The sequence below is a fragment of the Paramormyrops kingsleyae genome, chromosome 2 (genome assembly GCF_048594095.1).
Source record: "Paramormyrops kingsleyae isolate MSU_618 chromosome 2, PKINGS_0.4, whole genome shotgun sequence".
In the NCBI taxonomy this organism is placed as follows: domain Eukaryota; kingdom Metazoa; phylum Chordata; class Actinopteri; order Osteoglossiformes; family Mormyridae; genus Paramormyrops; species Paramormyrops kingsleyae.
Window position 1 is genome coordinate 26,304,874 of NC_132798.1, and position 26,623 is coordinate 26,331,496.

At 44.9% G+C, this 26,623-nt stretch overlaps 2 protein-coding genes across 5 annotated transcripts in view; one reads left to right on the forward strand and one right to left on the reverse strand.

The window, feature by feature from the left end:
* homer1b (homer scaffold protein 1b) overlaps window positions 1–2,439 on the forward strand; it is a 42,999-nt gene extending 40,560 nt beyond the window's left edge. For all 3 annotated transcript variants that reach the window (XM_023802857.2, XM_072708713.1, XM_023802856.2), the window contains one exon: window positions 119–2,439. In XM_023802857.2, the coding sequence (XP_023658625.1) occupies window positions 119–307 (189 nt within the window). In that variant the 3' untranslated portion in view covers window positions 308–2,439. The remainder of the gene's footprint in view (window positions 1–118) is intronic.
* LOC111839184 (junction-mediating and -regulatory protein-like) lies at window positions 2,189–20,912 on the reverse strand. Of its 2 annotated transcripts, XM_023802853.2 has the most exons (12): window positions 19,372–20,912; window positions 14,440–14,613; window positions 12,356–12,506; window positions 11,037–11,206; window positions 10,607–10,772; window positions 10,460–10,537; window positions 9,618–9,793; window positions 9,232–9,318; window positions 8,057–8,152; window positions 7,157–7,682; window positions 6,513–6,796; window positions 2,189–4,380 (listed from the first exon to the last, which is right to left on the reverse strand). In XM_023802853.2, the coding sequence occupies exons 1-11, from the start codon at window positions 20,167–20,169 to the stop codon at window positions 6,513–6,515; spliced, it is 2,706 nt and encodes a 901-aa protein (XP_023658621.1). In that variant the 5' UTR covers window positions 20,170–20,912; the 3' UTR covers window positions 2,189–4,380. The 2 variants fall into 2 exon arrangements, with proteins under 2 accessions (XP_023658621.1, XP_023658622.1); XM_023802854.1 differs by lacking the exon at window positions 10,460–10,537 and having other exon boundaries at window positions 19,372–20,909.
* Between the last annotated feature and the right edge of the window lie 5,711 nt (window positions 20,913–26,623).

Consider the following 26,623-nt stretch of genomic DNA (forward strand, 5'->3'; position numbering starts at 1 on the left):
TATTGGGAAACACTGGTCTAAATAACCAACCCCAATGTGGACTGTGTACGTGATCTCAGAAAAAATACTGTGTCTACATTGTTTTTACTATTGAGGGAACTTAATGTCCGCTTTCCAGGAGACGGAGACGCGGAGCAGAGACCTGGCGGGGCAGCTGGCTGACCTGGAGCAGAGACTGGAGAGCAACCAGCTGGGCCAAGAGGCCTTCCTGAGGAACCTGAGGACCCTGCTGGAGCTCCTGGATGGGAAGATCTTTGAGCTGACAGAGCTACGGGACAACCTGGCCAAGCTGGTGGAGGGCAGCTAGAGGAACTCTCACACCTACAGCCTGATCCGTGCCTCAGGAACACACATCCAGAGCAGAGCAGTGACTGTGGCACCAACGAGATACTTTCCGTGGGATTGGGGGGGGGGCAGGGACGTTGGTGAGGTCAGGTTTCCCATCTGAGGACTGGAATTATCACATGGGTGTTCTGTTCAATATGACATTGTTCTATTATAGCGTACCCAATAATCCAACATGGCTGAGTTATCTACTCATCCAGAGAGTGGAAAATTATGTTCACACTTCTTGGTTTTAATTCTCTGTGGCCAGACCTGGTCAAATGTGAGCGTTTATGGATGCAGTATACTATCCCTAATAATAGTAGTAATGATCATTGTCCTATTAAATGAAATTTAGTTGTATATTTTATATAAATAAAGTATAGATTGTGGAGCCAGTTTTTCTCCCAGCTGTACAGATGGCATTGCCTTTAAATTGCATTGATTGCAGTATTTCTTTATTGAGTTGCTGTTTGCCATTTCTTGTTATATACTCAAACTTCTGTTCAGACTTCCTTATAGTTTGTGTTTCCACGCAGAATGCATGGGTGGGGCAGTGGTAGTGTCTCCTTGGGGTGGTGCCTGTCCAGGGTCTCCCCACGTGCCCCATCTTTCATGTAGGAGGGGGATTCAGGGCTTTGCAGATTGTCCCGTTGGGAGGAGGATGGTGAGATTCCACACGGATCCACAAAGGGTGCGATGTGGTGCGGGACAGGCGAGGGGGTGGGACAGACACCCGTGCCCAGTGTGCTTCTGAGCTCCATGTGTGGGTGCACTAACTGGGAAGTGTGGTGTGTCATAGATCCAGCCTGGTTATCTGCTGCATACATTAATCTTGCTGTACAGACACATACACATAATATTATACATGTGATGTGTACGTAATTTAAAACTTTTGAAATATCCTTAATTTTCTGTTGAATTGTGTTTATTATTACTGCCATAATTCCCTGGTTTGTTAAATTTCTTTAAAGTGCTAAGGCATTATTTATGCCGTACGAACTGCAAATTATGTCAGAACCTGTGTTTATGATTACTTCCATAATTATTACTATTGAAGGGTGTTCTCTATTTTTGTTTTTCATATTTTCTAACACATGGATGTTGGGTATTATAGTTGTGTATATATGGGCCCTGGACACTTAATGTTTTATACAAGACGACATTAAACGAGCCGCAGAAATCAAACTTCCATAGTGATTTTATACAAAGAGTTAGTAAGAAATGAAAAAACCATACATGATTTATCAGTTTTTTTCCATGTGTTGGATTTATGGTGATTGCCTTCAGTACCAAGGTGGCATTGGCATTTATGGTCATGAAAACAAGGTCTGGAATTGGTTCACACTAGTTTATGGCACCAGGTAATGTTGCAAATTTAGCATACTTATTTGAATTGCTTCTGAATTACCTGCCATTAGAAAGCCACTTGTTCTATCATGTGTTATCATAACACACATTTTGAGTTGCTGATACTGTGACATCGCCGGATTTTACCTGCATGGATCATAAATCACGCTTTGGCTTCTATCTGGTTGCCCCTCTTCTAGACCAGTGGTTCCTAATCCACGCCATGTATTTTTATTGATTTAACCATTCAACTGTAACAAAACTATAATGAGCTATAACATTTAAAGTGGCTGAAGTGGAGGTTTGGAAACCATTGTTTTACAGAACCAAAGTCTTGATGCCATTTTCACGACCAAACATGCAGAATCTTGCTGCTCTTTGATGTTCATAACCACTCATTACAGATTACTGAGGCTGTGAAAATAATGCACATCACAGGGCGCATCGAAATATAGCACTACTGGATCATACATAGGGATGTATATTGCAACGGGAAAAAATAAGGACAAGGCAATTTCAAGGTTACATATTAATGAGTTTTATTTGCTTTGGGGAGTAAAATCAGATTTGGCAGAAAGCAACAGGGCAAAAATCAGAAAAAACAGAAAGCAAAAATCAGAAGCACATTTCTACCATAGGAATGCAGGATGAAATAATAATAATAATAATAATAATTGTTAAAGCAATTATTTTACATTGAAGGTGTATTGCTGGAAACACCTTTTCCCTGCTTATTTTCAATAAATACTTAATCTTGTCCTTTTACTAACTTGTGCAAATGCATGAGAGTTTTGTTGCTACGTTTTTTCCAAATGCATTAAATACATACAGTATATATATATATTTTTGCAGTTTTAATATATTGCAGACCTAGTGACTGGTTAAGTCCATTCATGGAACAGATATTTGAGGAAATAAAGAGGATTTTCTAGAAATGACAAGGATTCAATGCTCAAGAGACAATTTGATTTATGGAAGAACTGAATAACAGAAATATTTAGTATTTACAAACATGAGGAAATCAGAGAAAACACCAGCCAAAATCTAACACAGTAAATAGGTGTATATATGACACATAGTGATAGATCAACTGATAATAGATTGAGAGCGAGGGTGCAGTGTGGGTTTAAGCTATGTCAGCACTGGGAATATTCAAATGCCTTTTAATACTATTAACAGAAGGATGTTGCAATTCTGAGGAAAAGACTCTGAACATTGACTCACTGCTCTCTGCACCATTGGCCTGTAACACAAAGTAGGATTTCATGCTTAGCTGGATAACTTCTTGGATTTAAGGTAGTCTGAGCTAAATGTAAGTGAACAAAGGTAAAGGCCATTTAAGCCGGGGTACTTTTAAGTTATCCGGCTAAGCAACAAATCTGGCTTTGTGATACAGAGCCCAAGTAGAATGCAAAGGTACTGCAGTAATTTTTATACCACTGATTTTATCCCCATAAAATTTCATTTTCAATGGTGTTATATTCATAAATTATATACAAACGTGCATAAAACGTGTTTATGTAAAGGTGATATCTGCTGAAATGAAAGCTCTCATAAAGAAAGCAAAAAAAAAAAATTTGCTGAGCGTGGAGGAGGTATATTTGTAAATACGGCATCAATTAATTCAGCAAAGGCAATATAGTCACCAGACATCATTCATTTAATTTCAATATGGTGAAAAAGACAACTGAATTTCTAACGGTGAAAAGATCCATCCATTTTATGTAACCACTCATCCTATTCATGGGCATTGGAGTCCAGAGCTTATCCTGAAAAGACAGGGAATAACCCAGGACAGAGCAACACATTCACACAATTTGGAAACTCCAGTTCACCTTAGACTGTGGGGGGAAACCCCACAACAACACAGTGAAGATGTGCAAACTGCACAAACGGAACCAGGACAGAAACAGCGCTAACCACTGCGCCACCGTACCATACATGTGGAAAGATGTCAAATTTTATTAAGAATTAAAATTATTGTTACATTATTCATTAGTTAAATAAACAAACAATGACATTTTTTTTCTAAATTGCACAAAACTCTTACAGGTGCTTTGGTGATAATAAAATCTCCCCTTATATTAATTTAATTAAACTTTGAGATATTTACTAAGGGCTTAAGAGAAACAGAAACACAAAAATATATACATAATATACACCATAAAACAGACTTCTGCTAACTGCATTTAGGATTCAACTGTGCGAGTCGTTCACTGAGCCACACAGCCACACGTAGGTAGCTAATTAGCTAATGTTGTTGTCTGCTACTCGATTCTGGCTGCACAAAAGAAAAAAAGGACCACAGGCAGAAACTTTTATATTTGAATCGTACTGTACATGAGCTTAAACCCACTATCTAGATAAAGTCCACAGGGTAACCATTTCTGTAGACTTTGCGGATTGTCACAAGCACGAGGGAGTGACAAAGAACTTATGTTGTCAAAATATATTTATATATAACCTGCAAAACAGTTATTATAAACAGGATATAAATCTCGACCTGAAGCAAAAAATCGAATCAACATAACATTGGTACAATGAAAAAAATAAACAACCTGGATTAGGAATATTTTTATGTCAATCCATCCAAGGATGGAGGCAATGCATGTGTTGAAGGATTATTCTGTGTGGCCGAATGAGGGTGGAGCAGGACCTGGAGATGGCTCTCAGATGGGGGCCCTGCTTCCTCGCTGGCGGGATCATCTATGGTGCAGACATACAAAGAGAGGGAATCATGAAGACTTTTCACTCGTCACAGCAACTGATCCCAAATCAGCTGGTAAAACCCTGTGGGCCGCAAGACTTTGCATACATCTCTGAAAAACGTTATTAGTTTCTAAAGGTTTGTTTGGCGCATGCCTGTCAGTTCCTTCCCCGCTCTAACCTACAGCTTCCCTTGGACCGATTCAGTTAGGCCTCTCAGGCACAGCAGGGCTGCCAGACGAAGTTGAGGACAAGAAGCACCTGAACCTTAGACAGGCTAGCAAGAACAGAAATTAAACTTACAGAGCACCACTCACAGACAAAATAAAGTGGGACTGAAAAAAAGGCTCCAGCTGTTTAAGAATTTAATCCATACTCTGAATGCCATCCAGTAAAAAAACATTACGAGACTTCCTGTGTTACGATGGGATTACATTCCGATAAATCTATCGTAAGGCGAAAATGCATTTTAATACAGTACACCTAACGTCAAAGCCTAGCTTAGCTTACCTTAAACATGTTTAGAACACTTACATTACAAACAGCAACAAACATTTTTTTTTGTATAGCGCGTTATCACAACATTACATCGTCTCAAAGAGCTTTACAGCATCCCCACCCAAAGCCCCCAGTGAGTAAGCCATAGGCGACAGTGGCAAGGAAAAACTCCCCAGAAGGAAGAAACCTTGGGAGGGACCAGACTCAAAGGGGGAGCCCATCCTCCAGGGGCCGGCAGGGAGAGTTAAATCGGAGAGATGGCTAAGTGCCATAAAGTCACACTGTCTAAGTCATAAGATCTGAGACACAACCGGGGAGCAGGGAGGTGATGACAAGCCGGTGCCGACGCTCCTTACGATCGCCGGGCAACCAGTAGTAAGGCAGCGGGACATACAGTACCCTACAGTTGGGCAACATCATTAACACAAAGCCTATTTTATAATAAAGTGTTGAATTTATTGAATATTGTACCGGAAGTGAAAAACAGAATGGAGTTGGAATACCCATCGTAAAGTTGAAATATCATAACAAAGACCATCGTAACCCAGGGAGCGTCTGCATGTGAAACACCTTGAGCTACACTAACTGGGACACTGGTCTCACTGGAATCCTGAAGCCGTAACTCCCCACATCCCCTTCTCAGCCTGTGGGATATTATTAGCAGGCATGGCGTTAATTAATGCTGCTGTGGCGGTGAGATCTGACTCCATGCATCCGCCAAAGCGGGGTGAACGTACAGGAGCCGTGTAACAGCCATGTAAAGGACAGTGGGGATTGGACAGCGCAGCACTGCCTACTGCTGAGCTCTGATAAGACAGAAATAACGTTGGACGGCCTTGACTTAATGACTCTCAGGCTCCACCAGACGTCCGGACGGCGCCTGCGTCACTCAGGCTGGCTCTCATGATCAGCAAGAACTTCTAAATTGAGTCTCACATTATAAATATATAGAAAGTTTCCTTTTCTCTGAATGATATGCCAAGGTCAGAAAAATTCCATCTATGAATAATGCAGAAAAGCACTTGTTACCTGTATCCGGCTGCACAAACACTTCTGTAAAATTCCTAACATTGCTCTAACACAAACTAAAATATCTTATTATCAGTCTTCTGTTTGTCTCCATGCCCTGATCACCTGCCAGATTTACAGTAGAATATAAAATTATGATTCTCACCTTTATAGCCAGATATACTCAGTTAGTCAAATCATGAGAAAAATTAAACTAGTTTTACATAATATGTTTCTACTTATATACAGGACTGGTGTGCACAGTGGTTCAGAGGGTAGCAGTGTGGTATCACACTTCCAAGGTTCTGTCCTAATGCTGTTTGTGTGCCCTATGACTGGCTCCCCTCTACTGTGATCAGTCGCCTTGTGCCCTATGCTGCCTGAGGCAGACCTAAGCTGACCATGACCCTGTAATGGATATCGCTATGTAAGCATGCCATCAGATCTAAAACAATATTTAGCTAACAGACAGGCCATTGATGAGGTCTAGGACCCATGTATGTGCTAGGGATCGTAGGTGAAGTCTATCTCATGGTAGTAGACGCTTTGTGGGATTGTTTCACTCCTGAAAGTAGGCACTAGGTGTCATGGATAAAGTCGAACCCCTGAGGGTGGAGGATGCAGACCTAACTGTCCCAGTCAGCACAGGGGAGCCCCTCGTCCTCGGACTCGGACTCGGGGGAAGCTTCCTTGATGCGACACATGGCCTCCTGGATGCTTCGGAGCAGCGGGTCGGCCTCGTCCGGCCGCGGGACCCTCCTGAGCCTCACGCCTTTGCGGATCTGAGCCAGAATGCTGCTGGTGTCGTCGTCCTCGCTGGGTTCGGGCCGCGGGGGCCGGAGCTCCACCCGGCGCAGGCGGAAGCTGCCGCGCTTCAGCGAGGCCAGGACCTCGTCCATCGGGGAGCTAGCTGTCAGGAGATCCACGGCATAGTGCCTCAGATACAATCATCTATGAATGGTGACAAGTATTACATCACGTGTGTAAGGAAAATGCAGGATCACATGCACTGGAGGCCAGGATCATCATATCAACATAATATGAAACTACTACGCAACGATGACATGAGAAATAAACTCATAAAGAGCTTTTTCTTCAGAAAGAGCATTTCACTCTGTTAAGGTAGCAAAACGTTCTAGACTTCAAGGTTTTATAATCAATATCTGAATAAATCTGAAATGCATCTCACTGGCTGAAATATGTCTTCAAGGAATCCCTAAATGTGAAAGTGTTGAAGGTGCCTCGCTGACGGCAGCGTGCCGGGACTCACCTCGCCTCCCCAGGGACGTGTCCGGGACCGGTGTCTTCCTCAGCCGCTTCCGGGCGTCGATCAGCTGACTGCTGTCGAAGAAGCAGCAAGAGGTGGAGGAGGAAGCGTCCAGAGGCCTGGGGACTCCCGGCTCGCTCCCAGGATCGCCGTCCTGCTGGACGAGGCTGGCGGGGTCCCCCTTACCCTCGCCGGGCTCTTCCCCCGCCAAAGGGGGCGGAGGAGGAGGGGGGGCTGAGGGAGGGAGCGGGGAGAGAGACACGGGCGGGCCACCATTTGAGGTCAAGGGAGGGGCCGTGGTTTGATAGTGAAGCATGGCCCCGCATAGCGGAGGTGCTGTGGGGCATTGGGGCGGCGCCGGCAGCACAGAGCTCAGGGACATGCCTTCCGTCTCCGTCTGCACGCTGACTTCCAGGGTCTGCTGGGGCTGCTCCAGGCTCCCGGGCCGACTCAGGCCACTGAGCCTCCTCTTCGGGGAGCAGGCCAGCCGCAGTCGCCTCGACTTCAGGGTGACCTGACCTGGGTAGCGCTACAGAGGAGAATAAATCATCTGACTAACAGAAAAACAGTAAGAAACACTTACATAAACTATAATTTGAAATACATTTTTTGTTCCTCTCATTTGTTTTAAGTACTCTATGAATACAAAAATATAACATTTTGAGGCGCTTTTCATACATACTGCTGGCTATTTACCTTCAACATCTTTATCGCACTTTATCGCAGCCCCTCCTGGTGGCTGAGACGCTTATTACACCTCTGCTTGCTTGAGCACTATGATGCATACAGCTTTGGGCCCAATTACTACAGCAAGCTGGAAGTTGGACGGCAGCACACCAGAACTGGGAGGCCATCTTAGCGCTGCGATGCAGATGGTCACCGGCATGAGCACTGCTCTGGTACCTGCTTGAATCTGCGGAGCCCTTCCAGCGTTTTCTGCCTCTCCTGGCTGACCCTGGTGCTCTGGCTCTCCTCATCCATCCGCTGCTGCTCCACGTGCTGTGAGAACCCCAGAGGAGCTCAAAGACGTGCCCGGCATGTCGGGTCTTTCCACAGACCGTGACGCCTCCTGGCAAACTGTGACTTGGCCCTCAGTGCATCACAACTTCACACACAATGTTTACTGGTGACCTACATCTGTCATGGTGCACAACGCACCCACTTCCAAAAGAACTGCCTCAGAATCAGTTACTACACTAGTGGCCAAAACTGTGGAAACACCTCCAATTTTTAGAGACCGCAGAACTTTATTACAGTTACTCCGTTACGTATTTAATTGTATTTAATATCTGCGAACATTCCTTGTTTACAAACATTACCACCAATATCGTGTAGTAATTTTTAACGCACAATGCCAAAAATGCTAGGTATTTCCACAATTTTGGTCACTAGTGTAAGTACACGTAACAAATAACGAAAATTTCATTCATAAGTCGTCACTGAATAGAGGGAAATGCAAGGTGAAAATAGTGCAACAGATTGCAATTTTTGTAAGATTTACCATTCATGTATTATAGATTTGTTCATAATGCTGTTCATATAATTTAATAATGTGGCAGTTTTACTCGCTGCACCATTAACCCTAAACAGGCATCAGAGCGCCTCAGGTGCACTTTATCCCAAACTTCTGAGCCCCTGCTCTCCAGAGCTGACAGCTGTCCCGATGCAAAGCAAATCGCACGACGCGAACGGTGGTGACAGACCGTCGCAGGCCCGCGCGGAAAGATCAAAGAGTGGCAAGGCTACGGGATAATCGGGCTTTTCACGCCACGTGCTTATCGGGGTGGGACAGCCGCTCGCAATCCCGGGCGGCACTGAGGATTCCCGTCTGGGCCCCCTCCCCCCCCTCGCCGACAGCAAACCGCCTCAAAGTCTTTGTGCTGGTTGAAGAGTTTTGAGACACTGCTGTAGATATGAACAGCGTCTTCATCATGTCAAGGGGCAGAAACATGGATGTGAAGAAGGTTGCATCATCCAATCATCCATCTATCTAGCATGATCAGAGACATGGGGCTGCGGTTGCTTTATAGGTTTTTTTTCCTTCCCTAGAGGTGAAAATGCATTGGAGGCGACCGTACCTGCTGCAAGGTCTGACTGGACATGTGGTCCTCTTGGCTGCCCTGCCGCTGCTGCATCTTCTGCTTGTGATTAGCGACGCAGATCTCCTAGTGATCAGACGGGAAATCAGGACGGAATAATAAACAGGCACCACATTAGCCACCTAAATCCCCCATATCAACTTAGCATTGTCCCTAATTAGTCCGACATCAGCATTCAACATATAGCAGGTCTCAGAAAATCCAAAGTAACTAAAACATTTCATTTGGTTTGCAAAATACATAGAAAGACTAGAAGAAATTTATGCAATAAAACAGACAAAATAACATTGGGCATAACTGACAGGTAATGTATATAAAGAACACTTAACAGAAGGAGTCTCATTTGTCAAAAAAATCAGTCTCACCCTCTTGTTCTTCAGGTAGGCCTTCTTGGCAGTAATGCGCCCCCTTCTGGCCTCCAACTGCCTTACACGCTGCTGCAGCTTGAGCAGCTCCTCTCGCTGGAGCAGTGAGTCGTCAGTGCCCTGCATGGCCTCCGTGCTCTCGAAGGTGTCATAGTAGACTACCTCCTCCTGCAGATCTGCCCCGAGGAGACACAGCCCTGCTTATTACCATCCCCATTAGTGATGGCATCCTACCAGCATGTTCTGTGACAAGCCAGGTGCCAGGCGGGGCCAAATCAAAATGTTAAGCACATCTTGAGGTTATGTAAGTACTGTATTATTTTGTGAACAAGGAATGAGATGGAATGCTGTGACAGATGACCTGGCCCCCACAACCCCCCCCCCCCCCCACCTACACTGCCCAGAGCTTAGTTTCATAAAAGGGTAAGAAAAAAGTAGCCCACTTGTTCCCAGAACTTGTGGAGACTCCGTCAGGACTGTTAACATAAGAACATAAGAAATTTACAAACAAGAAGCATTGCAGGTGGCTACAAATGGAAGCTGGTTTAAAGAAAACCAAGATCCTGCAATGCTGTCATCAAAGCAAAAGGGTGCTACTTGGAAGAGACTAAAACTTGAGAACATTTTGAAATGTTGAACATTTCTCTTCCTTGTCGCAATACTTGACATGTATTACTTCACTGTCTCAAGACCACTGACTACAAGGTGAATTACACGGCTAAAAGGGAGACAAATGCAATAAAAACTGACTGGTACTCTAACTAAATTACTGTAAATAAGATTGAAGGAAGCTAATATTTTCAAGACGGAGTTTTTGTACTCTTACACCCAAATAACCACACCTGCCTGTCCTATGGTCTCAACCTTCGGGGACCAGGCCGGTCTGAGGTGCCGCATGGGGTTTGCAGAAGGAGGCTGAGCTGCAGAACCAGAGAAGTCAGGACAGGAGGGTGTGGGATCCCTCTCACCAGAGAGGAGCTGGAACCCACCAGTTATCTGCCTCTGGAGGCTCTCACGCTGTGTGGTCAAGAGCAGCTCCTCACACTTGAGCACCTCAAACTGGATCTCGTAAAGGTGCAGCTGGAGCTCGTAATACTGGGCCTCCAGCTGGTCCAGGCGATGCACGGCATCCTCGCCACCCTGCAGAGCCTGCATCTAAATCATTAACCACAAATAAGGTAGGGATACAGGCGAAAATAAGTGCAAGGCAGAAATATGACCACTAGAGGGCAGTAAAAGGACAGTGTTCCCAAAAGCACATACAGTTCAGAAGATTTTATCTTCAGATATTTTTCTCTACTTTACGCACTACTTTCAAAGAGCTACAGCTAGAGAGATTTGCAAATGTTTGAGAAGAAATCAGCATCCCAGCAGAACAAAGATGTCGACCCTTCAGATGAGCAGGTGCTTTGGAGATACCTGCTCTCTCAGAGTCTGCTTCTTCTGCTCCAAGCATATCTCCCTGGCCCTCATCAGCTGCAGCGTCTCCTTGGAGACGGCACACTGCAGCCTCTCCATGCGCTCCACGGCTGCCGCCCACGCCGCCTTGCCGAACTTCCTCTGATCGGCACGCATGCGCTCGAATACCGCTGCAGAGTGGGGGGGTGGGATGGGATGTGGGGGGGGGGGGGGCACTCAGATGAGTCCCTTTCTGCCACGTAAACATGGTGATCTTTGTCTGGACACAACGCGCAGCAAAGACCTGTGACCAGGACTACTGTGACCAGGACTACTGTGACCAGGACTACTGTGACACGACGCTGACAAGATAAACAAGCATTTTAAAAGAGGCACATGCCAAGATTCAGCCAGCACTTGAAAATCTAGGCAAGAATGATGAAAAATGCCATTTAACATTGGATGCTAGAGCCCCCTGCTGGACCTACGACAGAATAATTTCAGTTTCAGTAACTTTACAAGGCAGTATATAAATTTACATGCTGCTGTGTCTAATCACCACATGGTGTTAATGACTATAAATAATAATAATCAGCTAAATATCAGGCATATTGGCAGCTAATGGCTTGGTGGCTGAAGTCCCACCTCTGCCTCTGGACACGCTATTTAAAACCAGGATTGCTAAGAATTGCTCCAAATATGAGGATTTATAAAGGGGGTAAAAACGAAGCCACTGAGGATGTAGCCCCATAAAAATGACTAAATGCAAACACACAGATGGCTGCTCCGATCTCTCATGCTTCATTGTAGTAGCAGCCAAGGCAGTTTACTGCAAGGCCCCTGCACAGCCATACTGAGCAGCCCAAAATGACACCTGCACGTACCCTGCAGGGAGCAGAGCACCGGCAACACAGCCCCAACGCTATTTCAAACTTAATGGCCCGATTGTGCCCATTTTTCAGGGGAGAAGCATTACTCCCCGACGTCCTTGGGGAGATTTCCCATTAAGCACCCTTTGTGGTGAGCCCCCCCTTCCATTCACTGTGACCTGCGGGCTTAACTGATTTCAACCACAAGTTAAACTGCAGTACCTCAGTATTTATGCATGATACCGCCACCAGCCAAAGGTAAAGCAGAAATGAAATGATTGAAACTGGAAGGCTGCTTTTAAAATGCTGCAAAGCTCCTGCCAAAGCCACCCACTAATGGTGACCATAATTTTGATGGGAGCAGCTTTGAGGGTTGCAAATCCCTCCCACAGAGACAGCGAACCCAGAGCACGTGTAGATACAGTACTGAGTAGAGGTCAGGCAGCTATAGGTGAGGCAGAGCGCAGTTACCTTTCTGTGCCTTGGCAGTGATCTCAAAGTACTTGACGGTGAAGTCCTGAATGGACAGGACAGCCTGGTGGGCCTTGCTCTGCCAGTCCAGGTCCTCCTTCTTCAGGCTCTCAATCCTGCGGGGGCCCAGATAGTCATTCTCTATGGAGATCTGAGGGACGGACAGTAGACACAGGGTAGGGTTAACTACTGAACCAGACAAACATTCCTCTCTGTATAATGTTCCATAATCAATTGAATTACTGAATTGGACAGAAATACTAACCAGACTGATATACTCTTCCTTGGATTATAAGCACTAAACTACTAACAGCTGTACCAATCTACTAGGGACTATTAAACACAATTCATTTTGTAAATGACTGAAATTGAAGCCAGGAGAAATTATCTACTGCTTTCAAATATATTTTCCAATGGTGCTACAAAGTGTGTTACAGGAATCTGCAGGTGAGCTGTTGGTGAGCTGGTTAGTGGTGCATCAGTGTTACCCAAATGCTCACAGGTGTAAAGCAGCTGTGGAAGACCAAGCCTTTTGAATATAAGTGCATTACAATCTGGAGGGAGTTCGGGACTTGGTGTTAGATCAAATTGCATAGGAATGTACTCACTAAAGCTTGGAGGGTCAGACTTAGGGCTATGCAGACATGGGCATGTAACCAACATTTGAATCTTCCCCTAGTTCTCCCATTACACCTGATCCAGAAATCCAGTATCCAAGCCACACTTCTGCGTTTCTTATGGAGAGTGACTGAAGCTCAAAAATGGTACTACATCCAAAAAAAAACAACCAGGGCAGAAAAGGGGAGCCACACTCAAGGTATCATCATGATGTAAAGCGTCCTCCAGGCGGAATGTCATGTGACACAATGATGGGAAAAGAAAGAGGGATTTTTTTTTTTGATGGGATTGGGGAAGGGTCCCACAATCCTGATCAGGATACGTAATTAGAAGATCAATGGATGGATGGATGGATGGATGGATGGATGGAGTGTACAAAAATGCAACAAAAGCAATTTGGATTGGTTAGGCAGCAAGGTCTGGGCATGTTCTCTTATATGTGGGATAAGGAAAGAAAAGGTCTGGGGAATATTGCAAACTTTACTGAAAGATACTTGGTTCCCCGTCCTGGGATAGACTAACAGACAAGGCCGATTGCATATCCTCCGCTGTCCCCTTATACAAAATAGGTTGGTACTGGAAATCCGTCAAAAGGTCCTTATTCCGCTATTGATTCATAGCAGGACCTAATTCGAGGATTTCATTGCCATCTGAAGTATGACAAAGCATGTGAACCTTTTCAGCCCGGATCCATACCAGGACTGATCCACAGCAGCAGGAACACGACAGAAAAAGAGGCACTGTGTGTCTTAGCAAAATCCTAAGCTATACATTTGTTCACCTCTGTATGTGCATCTGTGTTTATTTCTGTCTCTCCATAAACTTGCTCTATGTTCGAGCATATTTCTCTATCGCCATGTAAACCCACTCTTTATGTGCACTTTTGTGTACTTCTGTCTCCTCATAAATCTGCTCAATACGTCTGTTTCAGATGTCAGTAATTCTCTCTCCATACAAATCCATTCTATATGTCAGTGTTCATTTCTGTGGATCTCCATGCAGATTCACTCTGCGTCTGTCTGTGTTTATATCTGTCAGCATGCAAACAAGCTCTATATGTTTCTCTGTATTTATGTATCTCCATCCAAACCTGCTCTATACGTCTGTTTCTGCGTGCTTTTCTACCTACATGTCTGTTTCTCTGCATTTCTGTATCCCCATGCAAACTCACTCTATATGTCTGTATCTCTGTATTTCTGTATCCCTATTCAAACTCACTCTATATGGCAGTATCCCCATGCAAACTCACTCTATATGTGTTTCTCTGTATTTCTGTATCCTCATGCAAACTCACTCTATATGTGTTTCTCTGCATTTCTGTATCCCCATTCAAACTCACTCTATATGTCTGTATCTCTGTATTTCTGTATCCCCATTCAAACTCACTCTATATGTCTGTATCTCTGTATTTCTGCGTCTCCATGCAAACTCACTTTATATTGTGCATTCATCGCTATTCCCCTCACCTTGATCTGCTGTCTCCGTAGCATGGCTAGCTCGCGCATGTCTCTGAAGGGCTGTAGGAGGAACTGGTAGAGCAGTGTGGTGGCTTCTACTAGAGCAAAGTAGGCCTCATCCTCAGCCTGGTAGATCTCCAGCAGCTCCACCATGCTCTCTGTGCTCCTGTGTCTGTCCAGGAGCTGGGGTGAGGGGGAGGGGTGGAGATAAAGGATTAAGGTAGAGAGAAACATGCTAAAATACCATCAAGGTGACGGCAGGGATGAGAAAAAGGGCTCTAACCTTAAAAAGTTATTGCCTGCTACAGTAACATAATAATAAAGAAATTAAAGCGAGAGTAACGGTCATTTAAAGATACAAAAAGAATGAAACAATCATTTATCAAGCAAGATTAAAAATATCCCAAAAGAAACACCTTCCTGTCCCTCCTTTTGACCCTAATTTTATCTTTAATTAGTGGATATATTTAGAATTTTCCAGTTAAAATAAAAACGTACATGTTTCTTTAAACACTAGCCAGGACTGTTGTTGAAATTCAAAACCAGCAAAATCGACCGACCCGAGTCACATTTGAAAAAAAAAAGCTGATAAGGCAACGAGAATCTTTCCCTCCCCCATTAGGAAGTGCGCGTAGTTAAGTTTTCAGGCAGGCTGGATTAGATGCCCACGTGACGCCCCCGCCCCCCCAACACTCAAGCAGAGACACAGCGACGGTTCCTGCTGCAGCAATAACCACTCAGCACTGCAAACCCAGAGTCATCAGTATGTGAAGCACTCGAGTTTCCGCACGGATCACATAGCATCCAGTGACAGTCGGTCTGGGGCAGAATGAGCCCACATACCAAAAAATACAAAACTAATTTTCTGTAATGGACCTGCAGGGGTGGTTCTTGCGGGTGGGGTTAAATATGCTACTTGGGTTTGAAATACATGTATTGTTATTATTACTATTATTATTTACATTTATATATGTGGGCTACAATTTTGTGCACTAGGAACAGGCGAAACGCAAACGTAGACACACTGACGGACTGTTAACGTGGTGCACCGGCTGGTGGACTTGGTGAAAAGCAAAGTTACTGACAGAAAAAAATAATCAAGCTTATGGATGCAAGACAGTCTAAACAAGAAATCAGAGTGAGTTACATATTTGTAAAACTGTTAAATGAGACTGCAAAGCATTGCATAAATAAATTATCGGTTTTTAAAATCTTTTTTTGTCTTTTGCTTTTTTCCCCAGTCTGCGCCCCCCAAGTTGAAATAGTCGAGAACTGCCACTGACCCACACTCAAAAGCTCAGAGGGCATGTGGATCCTTTCCAAAAAAGAAAAGGATTTCAAGAGAGCCTCTTAATACAAAACAGGCTGTATCAGGGACTGTATAGCAGCCAACACCCACGTCTAGGCAGCTATTTTCATTTTGATACAGCTGACTGTGGACGGAAAAATCGGCGCCGATGTCAAGCCCATACTGAGTGATTCGGACCGGAGTACATCCAGTGGCACAAGCAAAACCCGCAGCGGAACCAAGTACGGCATCCGCTTCAAAGTCTGCAGGTCTGGAAAGCGAGAGGGCAGATGGTACAATGATAGCTTAGAGCGGCTGGCATTCCGGGACAGCCCTATGCCAGCGGGCAGCGCTAGCAGGGGGATCTCACAAAGGAACGGCGACTCGCCTCCCCTCCTGCTGCAGGACACAGTTTGGCATACGCCCGTGACACGTAGTAGTAACTGAGACACATTCAGGTGTAGTAATTACACAGGGTCTTGGGATGTCAGGCCCTGTGCCACGTCCTGACAGCACCACACTCAAATCTCTGTGCAACCAAGACCCTGATGAAGAGGTGAATCGCTTGCGAATGTATACAGAAAAACAACACAAGATGAACCTAATGAGAATCATTACAGGTCTTATACGTTTTTATTTTAATATTTTTTTTTTCCATATTTACGAAGCGGAGAGCTTCCTTCAGTTTTCTGAGGTGCACTTTCTGCAAGATAAAACATCAATTTTAATGCCCTGTTTCAAACCAGTACACTCCATCAGCAGGTAGCCAGAAGCTGTTGAACTGAACTTATTGCTTTTGCTCTGTCGTTGATGACTGGGCCATCCTCATACCACAACACGCTGCCAAATAAAAACCCTGGAAACCTGGTAAATGACATGTCCCAGATTCCAGCTGAGGACCAACCAAACATGGCAGCTTCCTTCATGCCCGCCCACGACTGTGATCATATTTACCATCCAGCACCAAAAAGGAGTTCAGATATTGTCAGTCGGTTCACATGGGAGAGGATCCACTTGGAAAACGGAAACGCGAAGATAATGCAGTGCTTCTGTTCTGCCAGGGGATACAGGAAAAAAACCACCTGAAATCCTACCAAAGGGATTTTAAGCTCCTCGGCATATGTGACAAAGACAGTAACCTAATATTGAAAATAATCAGGAAGCTTCATTCCTGTCAGCACCAGAACGATGTGATTTATGCGTCGTGGACCTTAACCCAACCAGTAAAGGAAACTGGAAACCAAATGCTCTTCTTACACGCTTCGATACAAAAGGGGACTGGGAAAGATTATCTCTCGGACAGGGTTTCTGGTGCATAACCAGTTCTCCATGGACCCCCAGGGCTTATGAAAACAACATCTACAATATACATTGAGTGAAATGTATACTGGGTGAATACAGAATGTAACATACACGACCCCAAGGTCTGACACCGGAACCAAAAGCAGCTCTGTTCCAAATTCACACTGAAAAACAGCTCCCAGTTTAAGCTCTTTCCTTACTACTGTGCCACCATATTTCACATCATCTCCTTGTAATTCCTATAATAAATAAAAAAGCTGTTGGTGACGAAGGCTTCAGTTAAAGAGCTCCACTCAATATGAGGTTCCCCTTATGTCAGTGCCTTAACGGCCACAGCTTGTGCCAGTCTGCTCTATGCCTGCTCTTCATAGTGTGTCTTTACGCACCCCCTGCTTGTCTCTTGCCTCACCCACGCTTCTGGTCCCACAAGGAACATCAACAACGTGTGAGATGCAAGTCACCACAGACAGCCGATACACCCCAGGCTGACCTGCTGTCCTACCAGAGGGCAGAACAAACACAATCTAGTATAAAGTCAGTATGGAGGAGCCTATGGGGGTGGGCAGCCCAGGGTGTCTGGCCCCCATTTTTTCCATTACATTTAACATCAACGGCTGTTAACTCCATCCATGATCCTCTCCTTGTTTGCTAAGCTCTGTGTGGCAACTATGCTGAGAAGGGTGGTATTTCAAATTACTTTATTTCCACCCACCCATCCATCAATCCATCCATCCATCTCCAAAACCATTCATCCAGGGATCAGGGTGTAGATAGAAGTTACATATCAATAATATATGTATAGATCAATTTAAAATAACATGAACTAATTAAGACACATTGAATATAAGTTTTGGTGATGTAATAAATACTCAAAATAGGTAAAAATTTACGTGGTAAAAAATTTGATTGTACAAGAGCTTTTCAATGATTATGAATAGTTTAAATAAATTGTTTATTTTTAAAGAATAGAGTAATTATTCAACAGAAGCATGTAAATCTATATGAGGACTCCAGAGACAACAACATAGAGATATATTGCAGCAGACAAGCAGCTTTTGTGAAAAAGGAGACACGTTTGGAAGCCTGGCAGTAAAAAGTTACAGACCGATGGTTTTTTTAAAGCTGCGTCAGCACTTCCATCCAGACAAAAGTAAATTACTCTTCGGAGCTCAGCTACCATATTTGTTGATAAAAGTCATTGACATTTAAAGTAAAGGTCACAGTGGAAAGGATGCAGAGAACACAACAAAAACAGCGAGACGATCGATAAAGACAATATTCAACTCTGCTTATGCTCTCAGAAGTTACTTTAAGATTTCATGGATAAACTCTATAAATAATCATCCAACCATCATCAAATATTGATGTCAGCCCTGCACAGTGTCCACCTCAATTCAGAGGCACAGAGCGCTCAAACTCCCACATTCCTGTTACAGAGCTTTCACATACTGCAGTATTGATTTCAGCGAGCATCTCCCCTACAGACAACCCATAATAACAGGTGATTATAGAATAAACGTCTAGGAGATGACAGCATGTTCCAGTATAATTTCTGACAGTACAAACGAGCGACACGCGTCTTGTTGGGCAGGACTGGAGTCACTGCAGTCATAGCCTGGACAAACCTGCCATATTTTCATAGTGTAAAACTGGGTCATGCAGAGGACAGCATTTGGAAAATGGGGGCTTGGCCATGTAGCTCTGCCTGAAGAAGCATTTAGCAAAGCATCTCAGCACAGCGGCCGCTGCTAAGGGACCCAGCACAAATATATTATTCACGGAATAAGTGATAAGTGCCCTCTCCGCATGATAAAACAGGGGTCGTTTGTTTTTTATGTTGTTGCCATTTTTGGTAACCAAAAGAAAATGATACACTAGTCACCTGCAGAGACCCTTTTACAGCCATTTATGGCTGCATTGATTTACCGCCACTGTTTTGACACGCGAGGCTCTGCTCATAAGCACACCGATGAAGCATAACAGCCTCCCCAGGAGTCACTGTACCTTACAGAGTTTTAAACTCTGCTGACACTAATATTAATGCAGTTTTGAACTGTCACCTTAACATGTAACTGCAAAATTGTGTTTTATCTTACAAACCAAACAATATTTCCTGAAACATTACGCACTGCATAATATCCTGTTCTAGTATTTAATAATGTTAGTAATAATAAGTTATCATATCATTATAATTATAATAATGCTTCAGACTATATATGAATGGTGGCTCTTTGCATAGGTATTTGATGGTTTATCTTTTGACTTATTTATGCAGAAGTGCAGTGCCGTTTTGCACGCCCGCCGGACGCCAGCCGCCAGCCGCTGCCCGATCCGCCCCGCCGCGCTCCTACCCCCTGCAGGGCAGCCTTGGCCCTCCGCACCGCCTCCTCGTAGCCTTCCTGCCGCAGCTCGCTCAGACTCTCGTAATACGCCTCCGGATCCTCGCCCTCGGCGAACAGCACCGGCGACAGGATCTTCCAGCCGCATGTGTCCAATACGTGTCCGAGATACAGCTGCAGCCGGCAGCACAGGGCGTCCATCTCAGCCTGGCTGACTTCTGGGAGCCCGAACAGCACGGTCCACATCCCCGACGGCTCCTCCGGGAAAGCGGGCAGGCACGGCTCCAGCTCCGAGTTGATGGAGCACAGCTGGAGGTGTACTGCCCTCAAGTCCTGGAAAGAAAACAGTCCGGCCCAGCTGTAGTCTCCTCTGGCGCCGCTTTCATAGTCGTCCTCCATGTTACCGGGATCGTCTTGGATGGACGGCGGGTTCAAACTCACGTCCCTCCGCGACGGTCCAGTAACTTTGCAGCTACTTTTAATGGGACTTGACATGGCCGCCGATGCACCTGCCGTTGGGGTCTTCGCGCTGCTCTCGTTGTCGGTCGCCGTATATTCCGCCTTTTCCCTAACCGGACTCGTACAACACGCGTGTATGTTTTCCAGAATGGAGCCGACCACGCCAGCCTCGGAGTCCCTCACGATGCTCCTCCTTTGAACGGTCCTGTTGTGACAGGTGATGGCGAGCTTCCCCTCCACCTTATTCCAAGCCACAATAAAAACAAATTTGTGTTTTTCCTTTTCTTCAAAAACATTAGGCCGGACGGCCACCCAGCCCGACTCCAAAGTGTCTTCCATCGTGAACGACATTCTACAGCGATCCGGTTCTAATCTCTTAATTTCCCCCCATCAAATAGTTTCCGATGGCGGTCCGCTGTCAAATTCACCTGCTGAATATATTCAGTACATCATTAAAGGCTCGGGGGGAAGACGAATATGCTGAGGGTGTTTTGGTCCTTGGTCCGCATCGGATGCACTACAGTGTATAGGAGGGATCAGTATCGACATTAACACACTGCATGCGTCCCTTTTACTCTAGATGCGACGCAGCATAACATAAGGTCGCCTGTCGACGCCGCTTCACGGACAATGCAGACGATTCGCACGGCTCTCTTTGTTTGCAATGGGACCTAGACAAAATTCCGTTGTCATATTCCATATTTTTCACTCCCCGCCGCTGTTCCCTATTCCCCCCCCCCAAAACTGCATCTCCATCGCATGACTCGATGAGCAACTTCCAGCTCCCCGGAAATACAGAAAGGCCTCGCAGTCAGCTTAAGATGAGCCCGTAACCGTGACGGCTCGTCATCCCGATGGAGGCCAGCATCCGTTTCCTCCGCGCCGCGCAGCGCTCCGCATCCCTCTCCATAGCAGAGGATTCCAGCTGACTGGCTACAATGACGCTCTGGGCGTCCGGTGGGAGGGGGGGTTGCAGGGGGGTTGCGTGGTACGAGACTAACCGAGTGACGCACTCGGCTCTGCCGCACCGAAGCCGGCCGAGGTCTGCGGCTGCGGCTAGACGCGCGCAGTAGCCGCCGGATTCGGAAACGACCCTGCGCAAAAGGCGCTCAGCCCCCCCCGCACCACCCCATGACGTAGCCGCTGTAAATTCTACGCCGTGCATCCCCCCCCCCCGTTACAGGGTTATAAGAGTGCTGGGGAATTTCAAACGGGAAAGCGTGGCAGGTGCTTGTTAGTTGGATGGGAACCTGCGCTTGCGTCTGGTTCAGCAAAACTCCAGAGCCTGTTTCGTTGGCCGCGGCAGAATCCTGTCCTATTTTTCGTATTATGGCTTTTAAACACCGTCACACTTTGTGCTTTAATTATTAATTATTACGCTACCAAAGGAAGTAAATGAATATAAAAAATACCACGGGGCAAGCAAACGCCTAGTGTATTCTTTGTATTTTTGCCAGTGACATGCACTTTTGCATTTTTCGTGTGTTGGTGTTAAGATACGCTAAATGAAAGATTCAGAGCGAAATACAAATAATCCAAGACTAAACGCTGTATATTATTCTTGAGTAGGAGGGAGAGACTGAGAGAAATGACCAAAATGACTGAACCTCAAATGAGGCGTGTAAGTGGTTACGGTAGTTAGTGTAGCACTAATGGGGCAGATCGAGGACAACTGCAAACTGCACGGAACTTTAATGTGAAGCCTTTGGCCCCAAAGACCTACACCTTTCTGTTCATCTGTCAAAATCAGTAGTACATATAGTATAATTTAGGCTACTAAATTACATTTGTAAAGGATGTTCCTTAAGTAAGTGAAACAGTCTTTAAATCCCTAATACTAATTTTTATGGGATGGAAAAAGTTGGAGAAAATGTAATGATCGCTTTTGTGCTTATAATGCTGTGCCTTATGTCATGATCATTTGTTTATTGCAAACTTGGAAATCTATGAACAGTCCAGGAAACAAACTGCGATTTCATTCCAGTTATGTTTAATATTAATTTAGTGCTTCTTGTAGTAAACAAAAAACAGCAAAGCTAAATCGCTAAGTAGTGCCACACCAAGGATCATGACCTTGGCTTGGCCGAGGGGGTTTGCATGCTTACTGAGCCTGGTAGGGTCTCCCGTTATGCACTAGTCTTTGGGGAGGGGCCAGACAAACTACCATACAACAAAGAACCTCAATGAAAGGTACCAAATACAGCAAGTGTGGATTCCCAGAATAGTTACTGAGACGCTCACCTGGAGCCTGCCCTGTTCAGTGAGCACATGGAGGGCAGGCCACCCACGTAACAGAGCTGGCCTCAGCCTGGAATACTTATGTGGATCTTCTGCATTCACCATCCACAAGATTAAAGCTAGGGATCTGCTACAGTGCCCTTTGGGTGGCTGGCATGAGTGGGAAGGATGCAGATGGATTAGACTTTGACAATGGGCACTGCCTTTGGGAACATGGTACCTTCCGTCTCTGGTGAAGAAGGTAGAAAGGTATTGGATAGATGTAGTTAGCTTCTTTACCGATGTGCACAGTGTAGGCTCTGGAACAAGACCTCTAAAGTGCAGGTGAAGTCCCTCCTAATTGGGAAGGTCTCAGGCTGAGGACTGTGCACCTGGAGTTAGGGGTGGGCAGTATGGTTAAAAACCTTTCAAGAAACACAGCTTATAGCATTATAATAATACATTTTATTAAAGTATTTAATATACTGTACATATAAAAGAAACTGACTCATTATAGTAATTTTTTAATTATTTTTTAATACTACAGTTTCAAATGTTTTGAGTCCAAATGAACACTTTATCACTTCAGTTAGTAACTGTGCTCTTCTTGCAAAAATTACAAACAAATAATACATAAAATTGGTTGTCTCCCCTGGTTATTTGGTTTTGTTGCCACTCTTATCTTTGCAAAGTTTACAGTACACTGGTCTACGATAGATTTTACAAATCCAAATTATTTCCACGCATCTGATTTAGAACCTATTTTTCAATCCAGTTCGATCATCAGCCCACTGTTTAGCTGACCCATCTGTGGTCTATGTGTTGTTTACCAAAAGTGCAATATTTTTTATCAATCAGATGATATATAAAGTTTAACCAAATTAGTTACTCTTTAGAAAAGATCAATTAGTTTTTTTCCCCAAGATCTAATCACTAAGTTGAGATCAACCGAGACAGATAACTGACAAAGAATTAAGATCATCGGTCTGTTTTTGTTGGAGTACCGTTGCAGCCTCCAAACATGCAGGTGCACTTGCCGGTTTGTTGTCTTGTTATAATAATAGCGATAAGTAGTAACTGGGCATTCATTGCAAACTCAGCCTAGCTGCACTTATGCCTAGTCGACAGTACGTATTGTCACGTCGGGACGGGGAAGCAGGTGAAGCGAGCCGTGAATATAAGCAAACGGGGTTTTATTCAGGGCAAACAGACGCAAAACATGCAACGTTAATGACAGACCTGGGGAAACACACAAGAACGCGGACTGAAATACATAAGACAAGCCGAAAAAACAGGAAACAGGTGATCACAATCGGGATAGTACATGTGGGTAATGAGGGGGCGTGGCACACACGAGGACTGGACGCACGTATGTTTGCAATGTTCTATTTGCCAATCACTGTTATGTCGCTTTGAACAATAGTGCTTGCTAAATTAAGTTGTATTGTAGTGTTGTATTGCGATTCATGCGATACCTCCAAAACATTTATGGATATAGCTGCAACCAGTCATGAAAAATTATCATCATATTGCCCACCACTAGGTGGAGTTTCCCTTGGTGGACTCGAGGGTTGCCTCTTTGCCCCAAATAGTAGTTTAGAATACCCAGCTTTCTTAGAGGAAGTGCATGAGGAGCTTAAAGAGTACCACCTAGGGGCTCTGTGGTCCTACTGGGGGACGTAATTGCTCAATGGAGAGGTTGTGATGGGGAAGAATGGCTTTCTGGGTCTAAACCTTAGTGGTGAATTGTTCTGGAACATCTCAGCAAGCCATAGATTCAAACACAAGGATGTTCATTAGTGTACATGTTACCAGAGCACCTCAGGCTAAAGATCAGAGGTTGATTTTATAGTCATGTCATCTGACTTGAAGTATGTTTTGGACATTCAGGTGAAGCGAGAAGCAGAGACATTAGCCGACGCCGTACTCAGTAGTGAGTGGGATTTGGCATTTGGGGAGAAGGCCAGATGGCCCAGGTTGACCGAGCCGGGCAGTCAGGGTTTGCTGGAACATCTGGCTGGAACTTGCAAGAATTTAGCGCTCACCCTTGGAAAAACGTCTCTCTCGTGCTGAGATCTGGGACATTGAGTCTGAATGAACCATGATCACATCTCAATCATTGCAGTGGCTGCAAAAATCCTTATCCAGATGGCAGTCAGTGCCTAGGACCTGCTGCCGGACACCTGTGGTGAGGGAAGCTGTCAAGCTGGAGAGGAAGGCCTTCAGGGGGTCTCTTGAGACAAGCCAGAGAGGCTGCATGAAAGCTCATGCATGAGGGGAGTTTGGAAAGGCAATGGAGGGAGATTATCAGGTGGTCCCAAAGATGTTTTGGCAAACCATTTGATGCCTCAAGAGGGGTAGGGGAGACTTTGCTCAGGTTATGTTCAGCCAGGTTATGTTCAGCCAGTGCTGAACAATTCTGGAAATTTTGTCAAGCGGTGAAAGGAACAGTTTGAGGAACTCAAACTTCAGGAGGCAGCGCTAGAAATGTATGATGGAGGTTATGACTGTAGCTGCGGTTACTATGCTAGTCAGAGACCTCCGTGGTGGAAAGGCTGCAGGGGTAGATAACATCTGCCTAGAAATGCTGAAAGCAATGGATGTTGCTGGAGTAACACGGTTGATGTTCCTCTTCGGTGTTGCATGAAAGGTGGGCAAAGTGCCTGGTAAACTGGGCTGGTGGTTTCTATTTTAAAGAAGGAGGAGCTTAGCGCACGTGGTCCAGCTATGGTGGGATCACGCTTCTCAGTTTCCCTCAGCATATTCCAGTCTGGTCTGTATTAGACTGGACCAACTATTGTCTGTTAGACAGATGAGGGAGGATTCGAGGAGGGTGTGCTGATACAGTCCACAAGTGCTTTGCTTACTTGGAGAAGGCATATGGCTGCATGCCCTGGCATATACCATGGGTGCTGTCGCAGGGATATGGGATACTGGGAACTCTATAATCTATTATTGGCTCCCTGTATGAATGCAGTATGTCCTTATCACAGTACTGCAGTAGTTCAGTGGGTGTTGGCTTCCAACAAAGGTCTGTATTTTCGCCACTCTTTTTCCTGATTTTCACAGACAAGATATCAAGGCACAGCCGTGGCTGGAATGGAGTCTAGTATAAAAAATGAGAAGAAAGGTTTATCCAACCAGGATCTCTAGCACACATTTGAACAATGTGATGCTGACCATGAGGTTGCAGGGATGAGAATCATGGCTTTCGATCTGAGGAGATAGTTCTCTCTGAAAAACAGGATGACAGGATTGCTTGTTTCAAGCTCTTGGTTGAGGCTCTTGTGCATGAATGATGGAAAGAGGGAATGTGAGATTGACAGTTCTGCAGGCTATGAAACCAGTGGCATAAGTCAGTTCATTGAAATCATCCACGCACCTTTAAGCCATTTCTCCAGAACAGGGATATGGGGGCACGAGAGCCTATTACAAGCAGCATAAGACACAAGACAGTGGAACACCTAAGGCTAGATACCAGTCCATAACAGAGCACACTTATGTTCATGCACAATGGGCTATTTTGAGAACCAGTTCTCTTAACTGCATGTCTTTGGACTCTGTGAGGAAACCCAGACAATACAGAGAGAATGTACATGGTCTACAAACACAGACTGAGGAGAGTTTCCAACCCCCAGCTCTGGAGGGTTGAGACAACAGCACTACCTACTGAGCCATATGACACCTTTTTTCCTGCAATACATCCACTGGAAATCCTGGGAGAGAGACAATGTCATCCAGCTTCCATAACCACTTATCCAGTACAGGGTCTCTATGAACTTGGAGCCTATTCTAGGAAGCTAGTCAGTCATAGCGCACTGCACATTTTGTGTAATTTAGACACATGTAAAACCCAGCAGCACGTTTTCGGACAAAGAGAGGGAGGAATCCCACACACATGGAGCAACGAGCGGGATGCAAACCCACAACCTTGGAGGCATGTCCCTTAAGTGCTTCCCACTGAGCCACGGTGCCTTTTATTACAAATGGTGAAACTGTAGAAGCTTGGTAGACCTACATGGCCATACAGATGTTGAAGAAACTTAATCAGTTACTGCTTTTATTCTAAGGCTATTGAGATTTTGGATTCCTGATGGCATTGGCCCTTACCCATCAAACCCTCATTTTTGTGGGAAATAGACACAGAAATAGACCATGACAATACCAGTGTTTTCCAGCAGGGGGTACTGAATCATTGCATAAGCTTGACATCCTTTCAGCCTTCTCTGCAACTTTTACAGTTTGTCTGGGTCGCTTTCATGCAAGTGTCACAACAGGAGCATCATTCTCACTGCTCTTAATGCAGTTCTCAAAACACAGACTCACCTGCGCAAAGACACTAAAACAATCGCAACCTTTTTGTCAAAACATCCAAAGTCAGTCAGTCACTCCTACATTGTGACCAATGAATAAAAACCTTTCACCACTGTTTTAAGACTTAGACACCGAAGGTTTTTATACATTTAATAAAACACTACTGACTGAGAAGAGTACTGCAAAAATGTAGACCTAATATACAGTAAAAATGTTCAGACACAAAAATGAAATCTGTCTAGGATTTATTTGAAACTTTACATAATATTACAGC